The sequence below is a fragment of the Mya arenaria genome, chromosome 4 (genome assembly GCF_026914265.1).
Source record: "Mya arenaria isolate MELC-2E11 chromosome 4, ASM2691426v1".
Lineage (NCBI taxonomy): Eukaryota > Metazoa > Mollusca > Bivalvia > Myida > Myidae > Mya > Mya arenaria.
This window is the reverse complement of record NC_069125.1, coordinates 18,290,159-18,315,218: the sequence shown is the minus strand read 5'-3', so window position 1 is coordinate 18,315,218 and position 25,060 is coordinate 18,290,159. Positions and strand designations below refer to the sequence as shown.

Below are 25,060 nucleotides of genomic sequence, written 5' to 3'. Positions count from 1 at the left end.
AACGTAAGTATGTCAATTGTGAATGGAACATACTGTAGTCCTGTCCAGTAAACTGTTCGGTGTTGTCGTATCGTTGAGAACGTAAGTATGTCATTTGTGAATGGAACATACTGTAGTCCTGTCCAGTAAACTGTTCGGTGTTGTCGTATCGTTGAGAACGTAAGTATGTCAATTGTGAATGGAACATACTGTAGTCCTGTCCAGTAAACTGTTCGGTGCTGTCGTATCGTTGAGAGTGTAAGTATGTCAATTGTGAATGGAACATACTGTAGTCCTGTCCAGTAAACTGTTCGGTGTTGTCGTATCGTTGAGAACGTAAGTATGTCATTTGTAAAGAGAACATACTGTAGTCCTGTCCAGTAAACTGTTCGGTGCTGTCGTATCGTTGAGAGTGTAAGTATGTCAATTGTGAATGGAACATACTGTAGTCCTGTCCAGTAAACTGTTCGGTGTTGTCGTATCGTTGAGAGTGTAAGTATGTCAATTGTGAATGGATCATACTGTAGTCCTGTCCAGTAAACTGTTCGGTGTTGTCGTATCGTTGAGAGTGTAAGTATGTCAATTGTGAATGGAACATACTGTAGTCCTGTCCAGTAAACTGTTCGGTGCTGTCGTATCGTTGAGAGTGTAAGTATGTCAATTGTGAATGGAACATACTGTAGTCCTGTCCAGTAAACTGTTCGGTGTTGTCGTATCGTTGAGAGTGTAAGTATGTCAATTGTAAAGAGAACAAACTGTAGTCCTGTCCAGTAAACTGTTCGGTGCTGTCGTATCGTTGAGAGTGTAAGTATGTCAATTGTGAATAGAACATACTGTAGTCCTGTCCAGTAAACTGTTCGGTGCTGTCGTATCGTTGAGAGTGTAGGTATGTCAATTGTGAATGGAACATACTGTAGTCCTGTCCAGTAAACTGTTCGGTGCTGTCGTATCGTTGAGAGTGTAAGTATGTCAATTGTGAATGGAACATACTGTAGTCCTGTCCAGTAAACTGTTCGGTGTTGTCGTATCGTTGAGAGTGTAAGTATGTCAATTGTGAATGGATCATACTGTAGTCCTGTCCAGTAAACTGTTCGGTGTTGTCGTATCGTTGAGAGTGTAAGTATGTCAATTGTGAATGGAACATACTGTAGTCCTGTCCAGTAAACTGTTCGGTGCTGTCGTATCGTTGAGAGTGTAAGTATGTCATTTGTAAAGAGAACATACTGTAGTCCTGTCCAGTAAACTGTTCGGTGCTGTCGTATCGTTGAGAGTGTAAGTATGTCATTTGTAAAGAGAACATACTGTAGTCCTGTCCAGTAAACTGTTCGGTGCTGTCGTATCGTTGAGAGTGTAAGTATGTCATTTGTAAAGAGAACATACTGTAGTCCTGTCCAGTAAACTGTTCGGTGCTGTCGTATCGTTGAGAGTGTAAGTATGTCAATTGTGAATGGATCATACTGTAGTCCTGTCCAGTAAACTGTTCGGTGTTGTCGTATCGTTGAGAGTGTAAGTATGTCAATTGTGAATGGAACATACTGTAGTCCTGTCCAGTAAACTGTTCGGTGCTGTCGTATCGTTGAGAGTGTAAGTATGTCATTTGTAAAGAGAACATACTGTAGTCCTGTCCAGTAAACTGTTCGGTGCTGTCGTATCGTTGAGAGTGTAAGTATGTCAATTGTGAATGGATCATACTGTAGTCCTGTCCAGTAAACTGTTCGGTGTTGTCGTATCGTTGAGAGTGTAAGTATGTCAATTGTGAATGGAACATACTGTAGTCCTGTCCAGTAAACTGTTCGGTGTTGTCGTATCGTTGAGAACGTAAGTATGTCAATTGTGAATGGAACATACTGTAGTCCTGTCCAGTAAACTGTTCGGTGTTGTCGTATCGTTGAGAGTGTAAGTATGTCAATTGTGAATAGAACATACTGTAGTCCTGTCCAGTAAACTGTTCGGTGCTGTCGTATCGTTGAGAGTGTAAGTATGTCATTTGTAAAGAGAACATACTGTAGTCCTGTCCAGTAAACTGTTCGGTGCTGTCGTATCGTTGAGAGTGTAAGTATGTCAATTGTGAATGGAACATACTGTAGTCCTGTCCAGTAAACTGTTCGGTGTTGTCGTATCGTTGAGAGTGTAAGTATGTCAATTGTGAATGGAACATACTGTAGTCCTGTCCAGTAAACTGTTCGGTGTTGTCGTATCGTTGAGAGTGTAAGTATGTCAATTGTGAATGGAACATACTGTAGTCCTGTCCAGTAAACTGTTCGGTGTTGTCGTATCGTTGAGAGTGTAAGTATGTCAATTGTGAATGGAACATACTGTAGTCCTGTCCAGTAAACTGTTCGGTGCTGTCGTATCGTTGAGAGTGTAAGTATGTCATTTGTAAAGAGAACATACTGTAGTCCTGTCCAGTAAACTGTTCGGTGCTGTCGTATCGTTGAGAGTGTAAGTATGTCAATTGTGAATGGATCATACTGTAGTCCTGTCCAGTAAACTGTTCGGTGTTGTCGTATCGTTGAGAGTGTAAGTATGTCAATTGTGAATGGAACATACTGTAGTCCTGTCCAGTAAACTGTTCGGTGTTGTCGTATCGTTGAGAACGTAAGTATGTCAATTGTGAATGGAACATACTGTAGTCCTGTCCAGTAAACTGTTCGGTGCTGTCGTATCGTTGAGAGTGTAAGTATGTCATTTGTAAAGAGAACATACTGTAGTCCTGTCCAGTAAACTGTTCGGTGCTGTCGTATCGTTGAGAGTGTAAGTATGTCATTTGTAAAGAGAACATACTGTAGTCCTGTCCAGTAAACTGTTCGGTGCTGTCGTATCGTTGAGAGTGTAAGTATGTCAATTGTGAATGGAACATACTGTAGTCCTGTCCAGTAAACTGTTCGGTGTTGTCGTATCGTTGAGAGTGTAAGTATGTCAATTGTGAATGGAACATACTGTAGTCCTGTCCAGTAAACTGTTCGGTGTTGTCGTATCGTTGAGAGTGTAAGTATGTCAATTGTGAATGGAACATACTGTAGTCCTGTCCAGTAAACTGTTCGGTGTTGTCGTATCGTTGAGAGTGTAAGTATGTCAATTGTGAATGGAACATACTGTAGTCCTGTCCAGTAAACTGTTCGGTGTTGTCGTATCGTTGAGAGTGTAAGTATGTCAATTGTGAATGGAACATACTGTAGTCCTGTCCAGTAAACTGTTCGGTGCTGTCGTATCGTTGAGAGTGTAAGTATGTCATTTGTAAAGAGAACATACTGTAGTCCTGTCCAGTAAACTGTTCGGTGCTGTCGTATCGTTGAGAGTGTAAGTATGTCAATTGTGAATGGAACATACTGTAGTCCTGTCCAGTAAACTGTTCGGTGTTGTCGTATCGTTGAGAGTGTAGGTATGTCAATTGTGAATGGAACATACTGTAGTCCTGTCCAGTAAACTGTTCGGTGTTGTCGTATCGTTGAGAGTGTAAGTATGTCAATTGTGAATGGAACATACTGTAGTCCTGTCCAGTAAACTGTTCGGTGTTGTCGTATCGTTGAGAGCGTAAGTATGTCAATTGTGAATGGAACATACTGTAGTCCTGTCCAGTAAACTGTTCGGTGCTGTCGTATCGTTGAGAGTGTAAGTATGTCATTTGTAAAGAGAACATACTGTAGTCCTGTCCAGTAAACTGTTCGGTGCTGTCGTATCGTTGAGAGTGTAAGTATGTCAATTGTGAATGGAACATACTGTAGTCCTGTCCAGTAAACTGTTCGGTGTTGTCGTATCGTTGAGAGTGTAGGTATGTCAATTGTGAATGGATCATACTGTAGTCCTGTCCAGTAAACTGTTCGGTGCTGTCGTATCTTTGAGAATGTAAGTATGTCATTTGTAAAGAGAACATACTGTAGTCCTGTCCGGTATACTGTTCGGTGTTGTCGTACCATTGAGAACATAACTATGTCAAGAATTTCTTTGTTTTGTTTTTTAAATTAGATAGTCATCTTACCGTTCCGAACTCCTCTGCCATTTTTATCAAAAACAACCTCGGATGTATGACGGTATCACTTGAAGTAGTTCGTAAATTTCTGAATCATATCGTTAATGAAATGTGGTGTTTTAGAATTGTATTTATTGTTTAAATTGATTGTCAGTGAATTATAGTTTTGCAAACATACTTAAGATTCCCAAGAGTCAAGTCATAAAGTTTAACTAAATAAAATTACTACGCGATCTACTTGCAGCGGACTTTAACGTACCTCTTTTTGAGTATGTAAACCGTCCAAATACATCCGAGGTTGTTTTCGATAAAAATGACCGAGGAGTTCCGAATGTCATCTTACCAATGTGGTTGTCCAACAGTGTTTAATCAGTCATCCACATCAAAACAGATAAATAGGTGATAAATGAATCATTCAGTCTCTCTGTAATGTATTTCATCATCTTGCGTCTTCTGTGTGCAATATAATATAGCATATTCGTAGATTTCGAAAAAGCGTTTTGTTCAGTTGAATATGCTAATCAATGGAAACTAGATGGACAAGCCTAGTAACAAAACGAAAACTCACAGGGCTAACATTGATGGTTCCAGGACTTGAGGCTAGAGTGGGTGTAACTAAGGGGCGTAACCTTTTGACATGCGCCCCTCCCTCAGAACCGACATTTATTTGATTTAAAGTATAGGAAGGGTGTTTGGGTGCGCCCCCTATACTTTATTACAATTTTAAGTACGAAATGGTGCTTTTTGGGCGTATTTTATTCCTGTTTTCTCTCCTGTGTTGAAATAAAAAATAAAACTTGAACGATTTTAGAGGTTATGATTTTTTCAAGGTTATGATATTCAGTAACTCAAAATATGAAAATTGTCTGCTATGTATCAAATGTTTTATATTTATGCTAATGCAAAAATGATCACTTTTCAATCCAGACATTATTATGACACAATGTGGGGAGGGCCGCTTACTATGTTGTTAATAATTTGTGACACAACCCCCATTATATATCAATACAGATTATAATGTTGAAATAATAACCATATAGTGTGCATATATATATTATTAGTTATTTGCTCTGTTACTGACCCACTACGGAAACATGGAGGGTCTGTGAAATTTATAGGTGGTGAGGCATTAGCCGAGCCCCTCTATAAATTTCAAAGACCCCCATAGTGGGTCAGTAACAGACCAAATAATTGATTTATTTTATCGACCACCTCTCTGGCGGCCTAGCGGCGTGAAGTTGGCGGCCTAGTGGCCTAAAATTGAATCCTATTTCAAAGCATGTATACATGCATTTTCTCCTAAAACAATGACATATTAACTGTTTTTATGCACAAATTAACACATTGAAGCTATTATCAACATTTTTTTTTTCAAAAACGTGATAAAGCAGTCAGCTATTTCAAAGCATTAAACATGCCTGTTCTTCTAAAACAATGATATATTTACTGTTTTTATGCACAAATTATCACTCTTAAGCAACTATCTTCTTCTTTTTTTTCAAAAAAGTCGATCAAGCAGTTCAGCGGCCTAGCGGCCCAGCGGCGTGAAGTTAGCGGCCTGGCGGCCTAGCGGCCTAGCGGCCTAAAATTGGTTTCTTTTATAAACCATTTATACATGCCTTTTCTTCTTATGGTTTCTATTCACAAATCACCATCCTTTAGCGAATGTCTGCATTTCGCCCAAAACTCGACCAAGCTGTCTAAAAAAATCCATTATAGCGAATATCAGCATTTTCATTTTTTGTATTTAGCAAAATTGTTAAACCATAGATTTATCATTGTTTTGGAAGAAAACGCATGTATACATACTTTGAAATAGGAAACCATTTTAGGCCGCAAGGCCACTAGGCCGCCAGGCCGCTAACTTCACGCCGCTATACCGCTGAGGTGCTCGATCGACTTTTTTGAAAAAAATGTTTATAATTGCTTAAGAGTGATAATTTGGGCATAAAAACAGAAAATATATAAAAACAAAATTAGAAGGAGAGGCATGTTCACATGCTTTGAAAAGCTGACTGCTTGTTCGACTTTTGGAAAAAAATGTTGATAATCGCCTCAGAGTGATAGTGTGTGCTTAAAAAAATCAGTTAATATTTCTTTGTTTTATAAGAAAATGCATGTATACATGCTTTGAAATAGGATAGCATTTTAGGCCGCCAGGCCGCTAGGCCGCTAACTTCACGCCGCTAGGCCGCTAGGACGCTAGGCCGCTAACTTCACGCCGCTAGGCCGTTAGGCCGCTAACTTCACGTACATACTTTCAACGTCATTTCAAACTGATAATAGGGTCATCATGGACTTCTTTCTTTCATTGGTTGTGTTTTTATGCACTAGTCATTTGAACACTCCAAGGGTTTATTTTCAACTTCCATTTTGGCTCAACTTGCCTGCCAACTTTTCCCATATTTTCTTTAAAATGACAGTAATATGCAACGCCCTAATCTTAATCATCACCATAATCAACAACATCATCACAACCATCATCATCATCACCACAATCACAACCTCTACCACCATCATCATCATCCCCACAACCATCATCATCATCATCATCATCATCATCATCATCATAAACGTCATCAACGTCATCACCATCGTTTTTGTTGAAATATTTTTAGCTTTATAATAAATGGTTAATCCTCTTTATGTGGCAAAAAGGTACAGTTGGGCCCCATATAAGAAATTTCTGCTTTATGCGTTGAAAATCAACGCATTAACGAAAATAAACACGTTTATGCGGCGAATCTGTTATGCTGCGTTACAGCGGTGGTCCTAAAATTCTTGAAAGTACAACATGCTGTTTTGAGTTTGCTCAGACATTTGATTATGCAAAAAAAATGTTTGTTTCCGATTTCCGATACCTACCCCCCACAATTCCTCTTAATAAAAAAAAGGAAATAAATATGCTCCTGCTGCTGCTGATGATGATGATGATGATGATGATGCTGATGCAGTTGATGATGATGATGATGATGATGATGATGATGATGATGATGATGATGATGATGATGATTTGTCTTAGAAAGTACTTTGATTCTCTATATATTTCTGAAGTGGGTAATTAGTTGGAAAACTACAAAGAACGATCGCTTTTGTTTCAATATAATTTCTCTGATGATACAATGTTGTAACTATCTGTTACGATCTATTTTTGGATTTCACGTTTGACAGAACAAAGTTCAATGCTTTCTTTGATACAGTTGCATAAAATGGTATTCTTATTTTTCATCATTTAATTGCATTCTAAAAAGGGAATTGTGTAAGATGAGTTAATTGTGTATGACATTTTATAAACCTGAGTTTGAGTTGGACCATTTAATTTACAAACTTGTGAAATATTTCATAAATCCAAGGTGTACTGTCAAAAGGGAGGGGGGGGGGGTCACATACCCAAGCCCCTTTTCTCCCAAGATGTGTCCGATATGCATTTCATGTATTTGGATGTTTGGGTGACAAGTGAAATATTATTCCGTTGTCCATTCGTCCGTCTGTATGTCTGTATTTTGTCTGTCTCTCGGTTACTTGGCTATACATCCAATCGCTTGACTTTTACACACTGGTATAATAGTTCTGTATTATTTTATTGACAGTTGCACAATTATGCAAACACCAGAAGACCATGTTATTTCTTTTAAAAGCATTATCGCAATGTTTTCGTCCTCAGCACCCAGCATATTTGATATGAATTCGCTGCGGTGCCAAGCATGCACTGTTTCTTAACAGTATTTCTGCCGTTCTTTCCCTGATAACAGCGATGTGTCTATATAATCGGATTTGAGCCCTCTTTGTACTGAAATGTAAAATATATGCTCTTAAAGTTTTGTTGGGGGCTTCAGTTTTGAATGTTGCACGTTGTTGACGTTTGTTATAAGTACATGCATTTATTTATTTTTACAATATCGGAATTAAAAGTTCACTTAGCCGAAGGTCGGGTTAGGGCATCCTCGGCACCCCAGCGTCTCATAACCCCAGCGTATCATAACCTATATGATACCCGTATCATATAGATTATGATACGCTGGGGTGCCGAGTATATCATGTAGGTTATGATACACTTGGGTGCCGTGGATGGGTTAGGGGAGTCAGGGCGGGGGCGAACCGGGTGTACCTAGAGTGTTTGGTAGTCATAACTCTTCTAAATGATAAAATGCGAATCTGTCCGCTGATCCCATTTGCGGAGGCAATGGGCCTGAACACTACTAGAACGTAGGACTGTGCCATAAAAAGGGAATTTAACTATTGTAGTCGTTAAATTTTTGCACCACTACATCGAACACTTAGTTTCATAATTATTCAGCTATCAAAGTTACATCAATCATAAAACGGTTCCACACCAGTTAATGCCGAATAGAAAAATGTGGCATTCACCTTCAGGCTTGTATAATACGTGACGATGGCCACCCGTTGGGATAGGGACATTCTGTAACTGGTGTTAATCCCTTATGTGCCGCTACCGTGTTTTGTTATTATCACATTCAACGTTATACAACAAATTACAAAAAACTAAAGCGAAACTGTAGGGAGGTGCTCCTATATAATTATTTTTTTTAATTTTTACAAATATTGTTACAGTCGCCTCGGAATATGTATAAAGGTTTGTTGGCGATTTCCTGTTCCTTTGGCTTTAAAGCTGCACTCTCACAGATTGACTGTTTTGACATTTTTCTTTTTAATTTATGTCACCGAATCAGCTGATTTTTGCATCAATGCCTTCAAGACAGTCATAATTTGAAAGCATAAGTATGTATGTGCATGTGTGTGTTGTTGTCGTTTGTTGTTGTTTTTTGTTTTTTTGTTGTTGTTGTTTTTTTGTTGTTGTTGTTGTTTTTTTTTTGGGGGGGGGGGGGGTATTTAACATGGAATCCATGACTTCTTAATTGTGCGAGTCAAGAAAAAAAGCGAGTTTTAGGCAAATTAATATCGTCGATGAAACGCTTTAATACTACTTAAGCGGGCAAATCATAGTTCAGTCGAACGAGTACTTAATAGTCTAAAACTGAAATAATTCATAACCGACATAATCTTATTATCATCGGTGACATGTCAATCATAGGGCGTTTAATCATTATGGATGATCTAAAGCGGTCGATCTTGTGAACGTGATTTTAAAGCTTATTTATGGTCAATGCTTAATTAGTTATTCAATGAATAAGGTAATATTTGCGCATGCGCTTATCGGGTAGTTTTCCACGATTGCGTTCTACTTTGGACATATTATCATTGTAGTGGATATAAAGAAGTAAGATGACATGAAGTCAATTCTGAATGATTATGAATGGGCGGAGTGAGCGTAGCAAACGAGCCCTTCTTAATCATTAAGATACTACTTCAGGTCATCTAACTGACTTAGAATACAACCTCATTGGCTGATACATTGGCAATATCTGACACATGGAGCGTGTATCGGAGTTGATCGGAGTGGCAGAAGAAAATGAAAAGATTTAGAATGCATCCATATTATATTGGTTTAACTAGTATGTATTGCAAACAATAACACACATGAGCATAAAATACTCCGGATAATATAGAATGTGTGTAAATCGAGTAAAATGCAATGCATAACACAGATTTCTCAGAATTTAGATGTAACCTGGGGCGGTTTTCATGAAGCTTCTTAGTGAATTTTTTTTCGAATTTTCAACAAGGAATATTTTAAATACCTTTTATTTTTATTAAATTAATTTGTATACCTTTATCATTTTGATATTTTTCTTGCATATTTTCTTATTTTCAGTGTTAAAACATTACTAGTTTTCATTAAATTCAACTTAGAAAAGAAGCATTTTTTCACTAAGTTGATGTTATTCTCTTTAAAGATGGTTTATAAATACGGCCACTCAGAAATGTGTTTTTCTTAGTATCTCTTACGTTCTCATTAAAAAAGTTTCGATGAAAACAAAACAGTTTAAAAATACATTTCAAAATTGGTAGATTTGCAACTCTTATATTATACATATGGATAAGTATATATATGCTGATATTCCATATCAACGATAACGATAGTGTAAAGGGAAGGAACTCCAGACTATTAGTTTTTTGTCTGGTTCCCTGGGTACTGATATTTCATACCAACGATAACCATACTGTAAGGGAAGGAACTCTCAACTATTAGTATTTTGTCTGGTTCCCTGTGTACTGATATTCCACATCATCGATAACCATACTGTAAGGGAAGGAACTCTCGACTATTATTTTTTTTGTCTGGTTCCCTGTGTACTGATATTCCATATCAACGATAACCATACTGTAAGGGAAGGAACTCTCAACTATTAGTATTTTGTCTGGTTCCCTGTATACTGATATTCCATATCAACGATAACCATACTGTAAGGGAAGGAACTCTCGACTATTAGTATTTTGTCTGGTTCCCTGTGTACTGATATTCCACATCAACGATAACGATAGTGTAAGGGAAGGAACTCTCGACTATTAGTATTTTGTCTGGTTCCCTGGGTACTGATATTCTATATCAACGATAACCATACTGTAAGGGAAGGAACTCTCGACTATTATTTTTTGTCTGGTTCCCTGGGTATTGATATTTCATATCAACGATAACCATACTGTAAGGGAAGGAACTCTCGACTATTAGTATTTTGTTTGGTTCCCTGGGTACTGATATTCCATATCAACGATAACCATACTGTAAGGGAAGAAACTCTCGACTATTAGTATTTTGTCTGGTTCCCTGTGTACTGATATTCCATATCAACGATAACCATACTGTAAGGGAAGAAACTCTCGACTATTAGTATTTTGTCTGGTTCCCTGGGTACTGATATTCCATATCAACGATAACCATACTGTAAGGGAAGGAACTCTCGACTATTAGTATTTTGTCTGGTTCCCTGTGTACTGATATTTCACATCAACGATAACCATACTGTAAGGGAAGGAACTCTCGACTATTAGTATTTTGTCTGGTTCCCTGGGTACTGATATTCCATATCAACGATAACCATACTGTAAGGGAAGGAACTCTCGACTATTAGTATTTTGTCTGGTTCCCTGGGTACTGATATTTCATATCAACGATAACCATGCTGTAAGGGAAGGAACTCTCGACTATTAGTATTTTGTCTGGTTCCCTGTGTACTGATATTCCATTTCAACGATAATGATAGTGTAAGGGAAGGAACTCTCGACTATTAGTATTTTGTCTGGTTCCCTGTGTACTGATATTCCATTTCAACGATAATGATACTGTTATGCGAAGGAACTCTCGACTATTATTATTTAAGAAGAAGAGAAAAGAGTACAAGGTTAGATTTAATTGGTTAACAAATACATTAGGGAATGGGCGAGTAATTATATTGCATGTGTGTAATAAACGAGAGGGGTAATAATATCAGCTTTCAGCTATCTCCTCAATATTTACGATGATACAGTACATGTATAACATGTGTTTCAATGTATTTTCATGAAATAAATAGTGTACTAATACCCGAAAAGGAAAATAATGCTTCAGATAAAAATATCATGTTTACAACACATAAAGACGCCCACACGTGCCAATGAATGAATCAACACCGTATACTTCTATTTTTAGAGATAAACATACATATACTATTAAAACCAAAATATAACATTTTAATTGAATGATAGCATACGAAATAATTGGCACTGAATTTGTAAAATATACATCAATGAGGCATTGCGGTTAACAATCTGAAAACATCTTTAAAATGTATATCCATACAGTATATAAAAACATACAAAATGTCCGGGTAAACAAACCAAAACGGTATAAAATAATGCGTTAAAATCCAAATTGCATAACATTATACATTGTCGCTTAGCGATAAAACAAAGCTCGGCTGAATTATTTCACAAAGTGGCAGATTGTTCACATATTGTGCTGTGTCTATATTATCGCAGCATATGTTAAATGATGTTAAACGCCATGTGAATACGTAAAACTTCTCCCAGAGTGTTTTTCATAGCCTACAATGCAAATTTTCTGCTAGCTCTCACAGGTTTATGTTTTTGCGCTTGCGCGTAGTAGTGCTGGTTCATTTTGTAAGAACCGTTGTACCCAAATCCGGAGGATTTCATTGGTTGAGCTGATGGGGTGACGCTAGGGTTTTGCTGTTGGACGGTGTACACATAAGGCGTGTTTACCACTTGCGGTTGACCTGTGTATGCAGCGTTAGAGATGCCCTTCTCCATCTGAGCATCAGGCACAGTGTTAACGACGTTTAGCATTGCTGAAAATTACAATAAAATAAACAGTCGATCTGTTTATTGCCAGGGTAGACTTAAGTAACGCCCCAGCATGACACCTAGTTTTAAGTAATTATATGGGGTACAAATATTTTGTTAAATAGTTGATTAAAAAAACACCATTAATTGCTGCCTGATATAAAATGTATTTAAATAAAGTTTAAAATTAAGTTAGTATTATTATCAAACGAGTACCAAACATTGTATATGAATGTAGAATTCATGTTTACAAACAAAAAAGATTTACCGTTTTGTTGAGGGTAAGTCGTAACAACCACTCCCTCATTGCCTCGTTTAGCTCTGATCATGCGCCCACAAAGGCAGCCGAAGATAACAACAAGGAGGATTAAGAAGGCGGTTATTCCAATGCCAATGTATGTCCAAGTCTGGCCGCTAATTCCTTGTACAAGTTCACTGGAAGGGGAGTGTAACACGTGCATTATTAGGGCGTCACAAAGCTTTTTCCATTTATACAAAGATGATATCACTCCAACGATGTGTGTGAACTAAATGATTGTGTCGTTTAAAATAAAAGAGTTTTTCGTATCTTGAATTAATACAATCGACTCTTTTCCGGAAAACGTTGAAAACGCCATGTCATTCCGCTCAATTTATTTTTTAAATCAGTGCATTCAAGATAACAAAAGTAACGTACATTTTTTGTATTTGGCCTAAATAACATTGTTTTGACAATATTGATTGTAATTATGCTTATGCCATCTTTTAGTTAAGAAAAATATTCAAACTGTTTTCGGTTTTTTAAATGCATTTAGCCATTTAAATCAACTGACAGTGCTAACTTTACATCTAATGATATTAGCAACATTAGCTCTTACAACAGAGTACTCCGAGATAGAAGTGACGTCATTTTAAACCGGAAGTGGTACTCACCAGCACTCATTGTCACAGCAGTACTCTCCCCTTGGACATCCTAGCAAACAGCCTGCTTGCACTGAAATATAAATTTCTTTCAGGTCATTGTTTGGTTTGAGAAAAATATAATAAATAAACAAATTCGAAACATCAACCTAAATATCCGTTGGTTCAGTGTACGTATAAGTATAACAGCCGGTCTTCATATCCATTGTTGTAGAATAAGTCTGCATACGTTTTACCTGCTGCGTGCTTAGTCGTGGGGTGGAAGGGGGGGGGGGGTCCAACGTAATTTATTTTTGCGGAAATAATTCACAAACCGCAATTTGTTCCGCATCAAACAATACCCTCACTTAAATTTCCGCAAAAAAATACGTTGGGCCCCCTGTTAGCAGGATTGTGTGATATAACCGATTAATCGATATATTGTGATACTGGAAAGAAGCGTGACGTATCGATAAGGATCGGCAGAAAATCGATATTTTCTTTGTATTATTTATACCATACTGTAAATGCATTTTGATTACTATTGACAACAAAGATGTATCGATGTGTTTTGAAATGTCGAAAAAATAATCATTTTCCACTTGTTCAAATGGACTCGTTCATGTTTTGGCACCAAAAATAATTTTCCAGGTAATTTATCTGAAAACACGTATATTATAATAAATTAACTTTGTGATACCGAAATTGCAGGAAAAAAATACAATTAACGTATAAAACAAACCTGGTTGGAGCGGGGAGCGAATCCATGCCGGAAGAGTCAAGAAAAAAAATTGTAACCCGATACCTTATCCACTGGCTAACAGGGAATCATACTAAGCTAATTGATATTTAAACCTTTATTGAATACATTGTCAGCATCACATGATAATGTAAATCAACCAATCATGATACAGCCTCTTGTTATTGAATCGCGTTAGTAATGCATTATAAATTATGGACTTCAAAACAATATTTCAGCATTTATCAACACTCATTAAATGGTTCTGGCCGTAAGTATCTTAGTTTTAACTCCTAAATGATTTGCCACACTTTTTTCGTAATAAAAATTCCGAAAAGGTATATTTTGCAAACCATGAACGAGTACTTTTAACATAGTTTAAGATCACGCCTTTTGTTTTGATGTTTTTGGTTAACAAAAATACAAAGGCATAAAATGCCAGGTTGGTTAAGGGGGTATACTTATCATTATTATCCATTACCAAACATGAGAAAATGGCCAAAGGAGAAATGTGGATGAAAAAAATAATAAAAAAATATATACAGTCGAACCCCGTTGGCTCGAATTCGCTTGGCTCGTAAAGGACCGCTTTCTTTTACATGAGGTAAGCATTCCCGTTTGGCTCGAATTTCTCGAGTCTCTATGTATTTTCGCCTGTCCCTGGGAGTTCGTCCCAACGGGGTTCGACTGTTACGTTATATCGCGATACGTTTTTGCGTATTGGTGGATATTTGAGAATGATAATTAATTCAATAAGGCGTTCAATTCACATGAAATTTAACAATAAAAAGATTATTAAAGCTTGTCTCAAATCACTGCATTTACATATGTCTTGTATATCTAAGAGCATTTCTGTCGATCATACGATAAAAGCTGTCATATGTTTCCTTACTCTAGATATTCAGTTTGAAAAATGTATCTCAGACAAATTAATTAAATTCTCCTAATAAATATACATTTGTATAAGACAATGTCTCATCGGACATTCAAAAAATAACTATTCTTCACTACATTTGTCAATCGGTCAATCAAGTCCGCAGACGTAAAAAATATCCATTTGGTTACAGACGACAAAATGAAAATGCAGACGACAAATGGTGCTTTAAAACATACTTTACCTGTTTTGAGACAACTGCAAATCGATAGTGCCATCCATATCCAGAGAAATTTTGCCTCCATTGTAAACGGTACTTAACAACAGCCGAAGACCTTTAGAGAGTTAAAAGTTCAGATGCACAACTTTTCTGCCGTAACAAAAAATAGAATTATCCAAACTCAGCTGTTGAATGCTACGTCCTTTTCCTTCCGAATAAATGCGCTAAAACAACTAAATATGGTAATACCGGCACAAGTCTGAATTTAACTATTGATATCAAATTAAGAATCCAAATTAATTCGTTCGTTCGTTCGCGAGTTTCACTTGAAGGGTATTTTTGAAATTATGAAATGTTTACATTTTTACAGCTTTATATATCCCACTTAAACCTGCGGTACATGACAAAAATCAGGTATTCGATAAAAACATACGTAGGCTATTTTAAAAGTATAATGATATGAATACCGTGAATGTGGTAAACAGGTATTATAATTTCCAAAAGTTGTCGGGCTTGTAAAAATAAACAGACATCGGCTGTGCCAGATATCGGATAAAGACATTAATAGTGTGGTTGTGGGATGACAGCAAGTCGTTTATTTTTTATATACGAGGGATGTCCGGAAAGTTTTGAGACTGCGTTCATAAAAAAACATACAGCTCATAGGATGCATTTTAAATTTTAGCAGCTGACAATTTTATCTAATATAAACAAATTCTGAAAGTTTCAACAATATACTACGAAGTAAAAGTACACAACAAACATTACAAAAAGTACAGGTCATAAGTCACGGAGCACTTCCTTGTCTCATTGTGTCACATCATTTTTTTCAAAATACCCTCTTTTTGCAAGTATACACTTACGGTGGCGTTCAACTCATTGCTTAAATATCTTTCCGTACCACTCTTTTTCATGATATTATGAACAACTGTCCTTTTTAACTGAACAGAGTCACCAATTTCCCTCACTGTCCTCCGCAGGTGCTTATTGTTTGTTGATTTATATTGGAAACATTTTGAAATATAGACACAATCTCAAAACTTTCCGGACAACCCTCGTACATCAACGTTTTATTTGTCGTTCATATTAAAGGTGAAACTTCATATAATATAATGTAATATAAAATAATATAATGTAATGAAATGTTATTTAATGTAATATAATGTATTATAATGTAATGTAATAGAATGTAATGTAATATATTATAATATAATATAATATAATATAATATAATATAATATAATATAATATAATATAATATAATATAATATAATATAATATAATATAATATAATCGTGTGTCTTAGTAATGGTTAAAGATTGTAAGTATGTACTTAAATAATGGTTTGATGAGACAATCTACGTTATTTTGTTTTTACTAACGAGGCCAGCTACTTTTTTATATTTACCGCACCACAGATTAACATCAAAAACGGATTATTGCTGGGCTTAATGAAATAATGTATATTGAAAATCTTACAAATACTGCCCTCTCAGTGGACAAAATAAAATGTTGACCACTAATTACGGTATGTGAGAAATGAATATTTAACCAGAAGCTTTAAATAAAATTTGCACTGGAAATATTGCTGTAGACTATAAACTATTTGCATAAGGGGATTAACAAATACTTATTTAAAAGACCATAAATAATTTTACATTTACAAAAACTGATGTACAAAAACCAACATGCATATTCAGCGGGTTAATTTACCGTTTCTTACGTAAACGCATCTTCAGTGATAGTCTGACAGATTGACAAGAGGTCAATAACGCTGGGTTTTGCCAGAAACAAATTAATTTCAACCATTATTTACGTTATCATTTATTTGGAGGTCTATATGGACATTAATCGTTCGTCTGCATGCACCAGACTTGAAAGATTATTTTTCATATAGACCTCCAAATCAACAATAACTAATAATTTTCTGTTCATCTTTTACTTTTTGGCACAAAATCTACGCACACTATTGTACAGACGGAAACTGCCGACTTTGCAAATAAGGAAATTTTACGGTAAGAATTTAGAGCAGAATTTCTTGATTGTAGCTTGTCTGCAAAATAATGTCTGCAAAATACAATTCATTATGCCACGGCTGTGAATAAAGACGTCGTACTTCAAAATCCCATGGAGAATAAAACCACGCTAAATCAATTTCTTGTTGTAAGGAATACGACGATGGTAAAAATGAAAGAGTAGCAAAAAAAACAAGATTACATTATCTCCACAAATGGATCCGGAACAACATAACTCATGGCGGTTCTAGTGAGTTTGGGGAGGGGGGGGCACATCATCGGTGCCCTTGCCTCCCCAAGTTGGCCAGCAAATGAAGTAAATTTGAACCTGAAATTGATACCTTTATCATTAACAAGCATTACAAAAGTAATATTGAATCAAGGGTTAAAATGCATCAACAATCTTATACGTGTCATTCCATACCTCAGTTAAATGAAAGTTTTAAGGAGGTTCGATGGTTGTGCCCCCCCCCCCCCCCCCCCCCCCGTTTTATTTCTTTGCATTACATACGTGCAACTCGGACATGTTTTGCTGAACAAGTGAATGATTTTTCTTCAATTGAATGAAATGATAATTGAAACATGCGACCAATAACAATAACCTGTTTATAACATGGTCAATATAGAATATATTAAAGAATACATTGAAATCTGTATACATGCATACACGAATAAATTATTCATTCGACAAGACTAATATAGCCCATCAACACAATACAGGCCTGTCCATAAACTCGAACAATAACACGTTGTGTGTTTGGAATTTCGCAAGAGATCACGTTCAAAAACGAAATAATATCCTTCATTGAGTAATAGGCATCAGCCAAGCGTGATTGTCAAAGTGAAATGAACGGGAAGTTTATTTAAGGTTTTTATTAGTTGACTCAACATTTCACTGATATAGGCGCACAATATAGGTGGATGCAAAAAACATGTGATTTGTGTATCCCCCAGTTTAAGATCGCCAAAATATCGCTAAAAAATATTTTTAACGAATGTAATTTCAAAATATAGGGTATGTTTAGTGAACTCGCTTTTTATGTTTATTGGAATTCATTTTAGAGATGTTTGTGTATGGTATGTACAATTTGGGTTCGATGGAATGTTCAGAGTTGAAGAAGATGTAGACGAATAAAAGGATATAATAGGGAAAAAAATGTATAATCGAAGAGGAGAAGAAGAAGGGTTTGAGGAGATGCAGGCAGAAGGGGCGGGGGTAGAGGAGAAAAAGGAGGTGAAGGGGTGAAGGGGTAGAGGAGGAGAAGGGGTGAAGGGTGGGGAAGAGGAGAAGAAGGTGAAAGGGGCAGGGTAGAGGATAAGAAGGGAGAGAAAGGGTGAAGGGGCAGGGTGAAGGATAAGAAGGGTGAAAGGGTGGTGGTTGAGGAGAAGAAGGGGAAAAGGGGTGAAGGAGCAGGGTAAAGGAGAAGAAGGGTGAAAGGGTAGATGTTGAGGAAAAAAGGGGAAGAAGGGGTAGGGTAAAGGAGAAGAAGGGTGAAAGGGTAGAGGTTGAGGAAAAGATGGGGAAGAAGGGGTAAATGAGTAGGGTAGAGGAAAAGAAGGGGTGAAGGGGTAGGGTAAAGGAGAAAGAGGGTGAAAGGGTAGAGGTTGAGGAGAAGAAGGGGGAGAAGGGGTAAAGGATAGGGTAGAGGAGAAGAAATGGTGAATGGGAAGGGTAGAGAAGAAGGGGGAGAAGAGGTGAAAAGGTAGAGGTTGAGGAGAAGAAAAGGTGAAGGGGTAGAGGCTGAGGAAAAGAAGGGGAGACGGGGAAGAGGTTGAGGGGGAGAAGAGGTGAAGGGGTAGAGGTTGAGGAGAAGAAGGGGTGAAGGGGTAGAGGCTGAGGAAAAGAAGGGGAGACGGGGAAGAGGTTGAGGAGAAGAAGGGGTGAAAGGGTAGAGGTTGAGGAGAAGATGGGGGAGAATGGGTGAAGGGGTAGGGGAAAAGAAAAGAAAGGTTAAAGAGTGGGGAAGAGGAGAAGAAGGGGTGAAGGGTAGAGGTTGAGAAGAAGAAGGGGTGATAGAGAAGAGGAGAAAAAGGGGGAGAATGTGTGAATGGGTAGGGTAGAAGAAAAGAAGGGGTGAAGAGTGGTGAAGAGTTGAAAATGGGGAAGGGGGTGAAGGGGTTGGGAAGAGGAGAAGAAAGGGTTAAAGGGTAGGATAGAGGAGAAGAAGGGGTAAAGGGGTAGAGGTTGAGGAGAAGAAGGGGTGAAGGGGTAGATGCTGAGGAGAAGAAGGGGAGACGGGGAAGAGGTTATGAGAAGAAGGGGTGAAAGGGTAGAGGTTGAGGAGAAGATGGGGGAGAATGGGTGAAGGGGTAGGGGAAAAGACAAGAAAGGTTAAAGAGTGGGGAAGAGGAGAAGAAGGGGTGAAGGGGTAGAGGTTGAGAAGAAGAAGGGGTGATAGAGAAGAGGAGAAAAAGGGGGAGAATGTGTGAATGGGTAGGGTAGAAGAAAAGAAGGGGTGAAGAGTGGTGAAGAGTTGAAAATGGGGAAGGGGGTGAAGGGGTTGGGTAGAGGAGAAGAAAGGGTTAAAGGGTAGGATAGAGGAGAAGTAGGGGTGAAGGGGTGAAGGGGTGAAGGGGTGAAGGGGTAGAGGTTGAGAAGAAGAAGGGGGTGATAGAGAAGAGGAGAAGAAGGGGAGGATGGGTGAAGGGGTAGGGTAGAAGAAAAGAAGGGGTGAAGAGTGGGGAAGAGTTGAAAAATGGGGAAGGGGGTGAAGGGGTAGGGTAGAGGAGAAGAAGGGGTAAAGGGGGTGAAGGGGTAGATGTTGAGAGGAAGAAGGGGGTGAAGGGGTAGAATTGAGGAGAAGAAGGGGGTGAAGGGGTAGAGTAGAGGAGAAGAAGGGGTGAAGGGGTGAAGGTTTAGGAGAAGAAGGGGAAGAATAGGTTAAGTAGAAGAATGGATGGAGGTTGAGAATAAGAAAAAAGGGGAAAGAGGAGAAGAATGGGGATAGAGAAAAAAGTGGGAAGGTAGAGAAGACGGATAGTGGCAGATGGAAAAGGATGGGATAGAGAAGAAGGGGTTGTAAGACATGAAGGGGCGGTAGAAGTAAAAAGGACGGGGATAAATGAGAAGGTAGAGGGGAAGAAGGCATGATCGAAGAGGGCAAGAAAGGGGGAGAGAGGAGAAAAACGGAGAAAAGAGAAAGGAAAGGATATAGGAAATAAGAACTTGGGATAGTAGAGAAAGGAGAAAAGAAGAGAGAAAATGAAGGAAAGATGGTAGAGAATATATAGGAAAAGAAGGAGATAACGCAGAGATATGTTTCGTAGCATGCGCGACCACATACGCATGCACGATAGTGACTCTGAGAGTCAATGGAAAGACAGAAGAGAAGACAGATCTCGTACCATGCACGACCACACGTACGAGTGGTGGCTCTGAGAGCCAAGTTCGGAAACAAGCACCGCTAGTTCCCGTACAAATTTGTCCAAGATATGAACCTTGGTTGATTGTGTCTAAATGTAAAACTTGGAGGTTTAAATGGCAGATTTTTATATCAATTTCCGTGGAAATATTATCTGTATAAATGATCGCAGCGGTGCACAGAAAACTGTCTTGTTATGATATCATATTTTAAGAGCAATGTTTTGGGGCGATAATTCTTTAAAATTGAGTTTTTTTGTGCTATTTAAGCGATTTAGTAATATTTGGATGCCTTCCGGTTTTGTTTTCTTTAGTTTATTTATATATTTGATAAACTTAGTAAAGTACTCTATAAATAAATGTATTATTATAATAACAATGCTTTACCATGGCGCGTTTGGCCATAACAATAAAAGGTGCGATAAAATGGCCATGGATGAAAAGGCTTGAAACTAAAGTTGCATATCGGTTGATCATATATAATTTATATTCCTACTACAAAATCAATTGCTCCTAAAATATAAAGAGTGCTTGCTTTTTAATTGAAACAGTGTACGTCACAAAATTTGTACTGAACTCGACGACACGATAGTGCAGTGTGTGATTTGAACGTAGGCCGATTCTGACGCATGCATCAAAAACAGTTTCATAGAGTCTTGTGTATATTTAAGTCTGGCTATTTTTTCACCGAATCTTACTGGCTCAACTAGTGTCAGTATTTAAAGATAGCATATACTTCATGTTGGTCAATGACAATGAATGGTTCTGCTAAATAGCCGGAAAATAGGCATCAATAAACAGCAAACAAGGTGGATTCAAATTTTACGATCTACAGGTAATGATTGGGGGTAACCTCGAAGTGGGCATTTGTGACAAGTTATTTAAAGGTACCTGCAAGGAAGAATAAAGAACGTGGAATGCAGCTTACTGTATAGAACGCTTTAGATCTGGTTAGTATCTCGTTTTTTTTTAATATCGAAACTATCATACTTGTAGGGTTTTTTTTTATTTACATAAATATTAGCCAGTCGGTGTTTTCTATTGATTTTTCTTAACCTAAGATTAAGACTGTCCGAAACAAATAGCTCTAGAACCGACGTTTTCTTGACCATCGTCCACTCTGTCTAAAGTGAGTTCTCTTGTGTTCTCAAATATGTTGTGACAATCTGCAAGTATATCAGTAAAATAATGTTGATTTATGCCATTAGCGATTGTTAGTTTTACATCATCACAACAAAAACATATATCAACACATCGGAATATGTTTTAACATTTATTTATATATCATATAAGTTGTTATCTTAAAAATATTTATACAATTTTGTATTGTTTTTAAAACAGCGTAATTCAGAATGCATTCAAATTATATTGGTTTAAATACAATTATTCACGTTTTTGAAAAATATAAACTTTATTGATTTCAGAAAACGGGTTCAAGAACTCGTAGTACTTCAGTACTAAGGTGGATTAGTTTGGCGGTACACTAGTAACATGATTTCCTCGTGTTTTTGTGGGTATATGGGGAAAACGGTTTTGTTTTCGTCACTCGAGGTTTTGTATTTGGTGAAATAAGAAGTTATTTTGAAATGTCTGAAAGCGGAGATATAAATTTGATAATATTTCCCGCCCATCCCAACCCTATTTTCAGGTTGATTTTCCTGTTACACGTGCTCGATTAACATGCATATTTATTTTCATTTACAGAATTTCACCGTTTGATTGCCTAACATAAGTTAGTAACGTATTTGTTTTATGATTTAAGATTTACCGTATGTTTAGCTTCGTTCCAGTTTTTTCATGATGGTTTCTAAGATACCAGTCATTATTGATGTTGCTGACTCTAAGGACGTGGCCACGATTGACCAAGGTTACGATCCAGATGTGCTCAGACGCTAAAACCAATCTTCCAGCATCCGAATACTGCCTTTTCCTGTGTACATGTTCACCAAATACAACATGTACATTGCCATTTCCTAAACTGTTTGTATTTTGAGATTAGTGAATAATTAGTTTACTCACGTATTGAGTGAGTAACCAGTATTTATTGCAAATAATAACACACATTAATCCGAATAAGATACATACCATCCTCGTTTCTTATTATGTATTTCTTTGTCTCAAATAGTCATGCTGTCATGTTATTATGAACTGGCTTCTTTGAAAAACAAACTTGTAATCTTGCAAATCGAGTAAAATGCAATGCATATAACAAATATATGGCTATAATAGAATATATGGATTTCACAGAATGCAGTGAGATATACCCAGAAATGTTTCTTGTTATTAATTAGTACCTCTTACGTTTCCATAGGAAAAGTTTAGATGAAAATAAAGCAGTTAAGAAAATACATTTCAAAAATATTTAGATTCGCTGCACTATCGGATCCCGGGAGGGCTGCACCAACACCTCCCACCGAATATCATTATTATCGGCTCAAATTGCATCTTTTTGAAATTGTTAAAAAAAAGTAGGGGGAAACCCCAAAACCACCCTGCCAACATTTTAAACTATTTATAGTTCGGTTCTGAGGGAGGGCGAATGTCAAAAGGTTATGACCCTAAGTACACCTAAGATACACCCCTTCTAAAGACCGTTCCTGGACCCCTATAACCCATACACCCAAGCTATGAGCAGTGTAGCTAATAATACTTGTCGAGCGTGTTCACAGGGAGAGAAAAAACAATAAAAGGTAAGATATAATTGGTGAACAGGCACATGAGCGAATGAGCGAGAAATTATATTGCACGTGTGTAAAAAAGAGAGGCAATAATATAAGCATGTAGCTATCCCCCCCCCCCCCATCCTTACGATGATACAGTACATGTATAATACATGTTTCAATTTATTTACATGAAATAAATAATGTTTAAACTAATTACCGAAAAGGGAAGCAATGTTTCGTGTAATAATATCATTTCAACAACACATAAACACATTCACGATTGGTAGTGCTTGTAAACAATGTTTTGGCCAGCAGTGCCACCTCTTTTATACTTCGTCACATTTTCATGTTTCGACGCCAGCGCGTAGTTGACAAGAACCATTGTTCCTAATGCGGAGGATTTCATTGGTTGATCTGCTGGGGTGCCGCTAGGGTTTTGCTGTTGGACGGTGTTTATCACTTTGGATTGACCTGTGCCAGTCTCTATTTGAGCCTCGGGCACTGGGTTGACGACGTGTGTCATTGCTGAAAATTACAAAAATATTAAACAATGGATCTTTAGTTTTTTTGCGTAAATATCTGAAAACCAGTGATAAAAGACTGTTAACAAAATATCAGATGGCAGATTTTCACATTTTCTCTCTAAAATTGATGTTTTATGCATTTTCTTAAACCGTTAGTAATGGTTTAAGCCATAAAATATTAAATTTGGAATGGAAATATGAAAAACTTCGATCTGATCTTTTGCCAACAGTCTTTCATTACTAGTTTGCAGATATTTACGCAAAAATTTGGAAAATTACTAGACAAAAAATAAAAAAAAAGTTGGAAAAACGGTTAATCTGTGGTAGTGCAGCTTTACGGAACGCAACAGCACGACAACATTAAAATTTACTAAATTCAATTGCGATATAGCTTACTAGGCCCCATTTTCCGGAAACTTCCTAGGTCGCTTATTACAGAATTAAGCTAAGCTCACTATTATTGGTTCTCGATAAATTGTGTAATTTTAACTTCTTTAAAACTTTTTATACTTTAGATAGGCATTATCTTTATGATAATCGTCAAGTTAAGTAAAAAATAATGCCATAACAAAACGACATTTTAAAATGATTTTATTATTCATATAATAAAAATCAAAAGCAGATTTACCGTTTTCTTTCGCCTCTCTGACTTTGCGCATGCGCACACAAAGGCAGCATATTATAACGATCAAGATAATGAAGAAGACGGATACTCCACCGCTTATGTACATCCATGTCTGGCCGCTTATTCCTTCTATGAGTTCACTGGAAGACGTGTGTAACACGTGCATTATTACGGCGTCACACAGCTTTTATTTATTAAAACAAAAGGTGTTCAAAAATATAATCTCTACAACGATGTGCGTTAACTAAATGAATCGTTTAAAATAAAATTATGAAATTGGTCAAGTTCTGTATCAGATTAAAGGAAAGTGAAAATGATACTTATTTAACTATAGAAAAGTAATTTAAAACTCTTTAAGTGTTTTCCGTATCTTGAAATAATACAATCGACACTTTTCCGGAAAACATTGCAAAGCCATGTCACCGCCCTTCGTTTTTTTTTGTTTCATTTTTATTTTAAAAGAGTATATGTTAGATAAAAGAAATCACAAGTGTTTGTGACGATATTGAAGTTAGGAAAGAGACTTGTATTTTTAATCAAAATTTATTCAAACGTTCAAATCCACTGACAGTTCATGCGTGACATCTTATGATATTTGAACTATTAGCTTTTACAACAGAGGACTCCGGTACGGAAGTGACGACCGGAAGTGTTACTCACCAACACTCATTGCCACAGCAGTACTCTCCCTCATTGGGCATTCTAAATAACAACCTGCTTGCGCTGAAAAAAATAAAAATTAACCAATCAAGTCATTTAAATATACAAACTGACCTAAAGATAACATAGGGAAAACTTATCCAAGTTTATACAATTTGCTGCTGATGTTCATAGAAAGTAGTTAAATCAGTTTACATACATTTTACCAGCTGGGTGCATTACAGGATTGTGCGATATTATCGATAAATCGATACTTTGCGATACGATGAAGAAGCGTTATGTATCGATACGCATAGGGATTCTATCAATATTTTTCATTTATTATTTATACCATACTGTAAATGGAATT

General features: G+C 37.1%; 2 protein-coding genes across 2 annotated transcripts; both read right to left on the bottom strand.

The window, feature by feature from the left end:
- Positions 1–11,205: 11,205 nt before the first annotated feature.
- Positions 11,206–15,232, bottom strand: LOC128229831 (uncharacterized). The gene is made up of 4 exons (XM_052941659.1): positions 14,888–15,232; positions 13,064–13,124; positions 12,420–12,586; positions 11,206–12,156 (listed from the first exon to the last, which is right to left on the bottom strand). The coding sequence occupies exons 1-4, from the start codon at positions 14,946–14,948 to the stop codon at positions 11,894–11,896; spliced, it is 552 nt and encodes a 183-aa protein (XP_052797619.1). The 5' UTR covers positions 14,949–15,232; the 3' UTR covers positions 11,206–11,893.
- A 7,899-nt stretch (positions 15,233–23,131) lies between these two features.
- On the bottom strand, positions 23,132–24,770 carry LOC128229691 (uncharacterized). The gene is made up of 3 exons (XM_052941483.1): positions 24,712–24,770; positions 24,055–24,191; positions 23,132–23,427 (listed from the first exon to the last, which is right to left on the bottom strand). The coding sequence occupies exons 1-3, from the start codon at positions 24,750–24,752 to the stop codon at positions 23,177–23,179; spliced, it is 429 nt and encodes a 142-aa protein (XP_052797443.1). The 5' UTR covers positions 24,753–24,770; the 3' UTR covers positions 23,132–23,176.
- Positions 24,771–25,060: the final 290 nt, after the last annotated feature.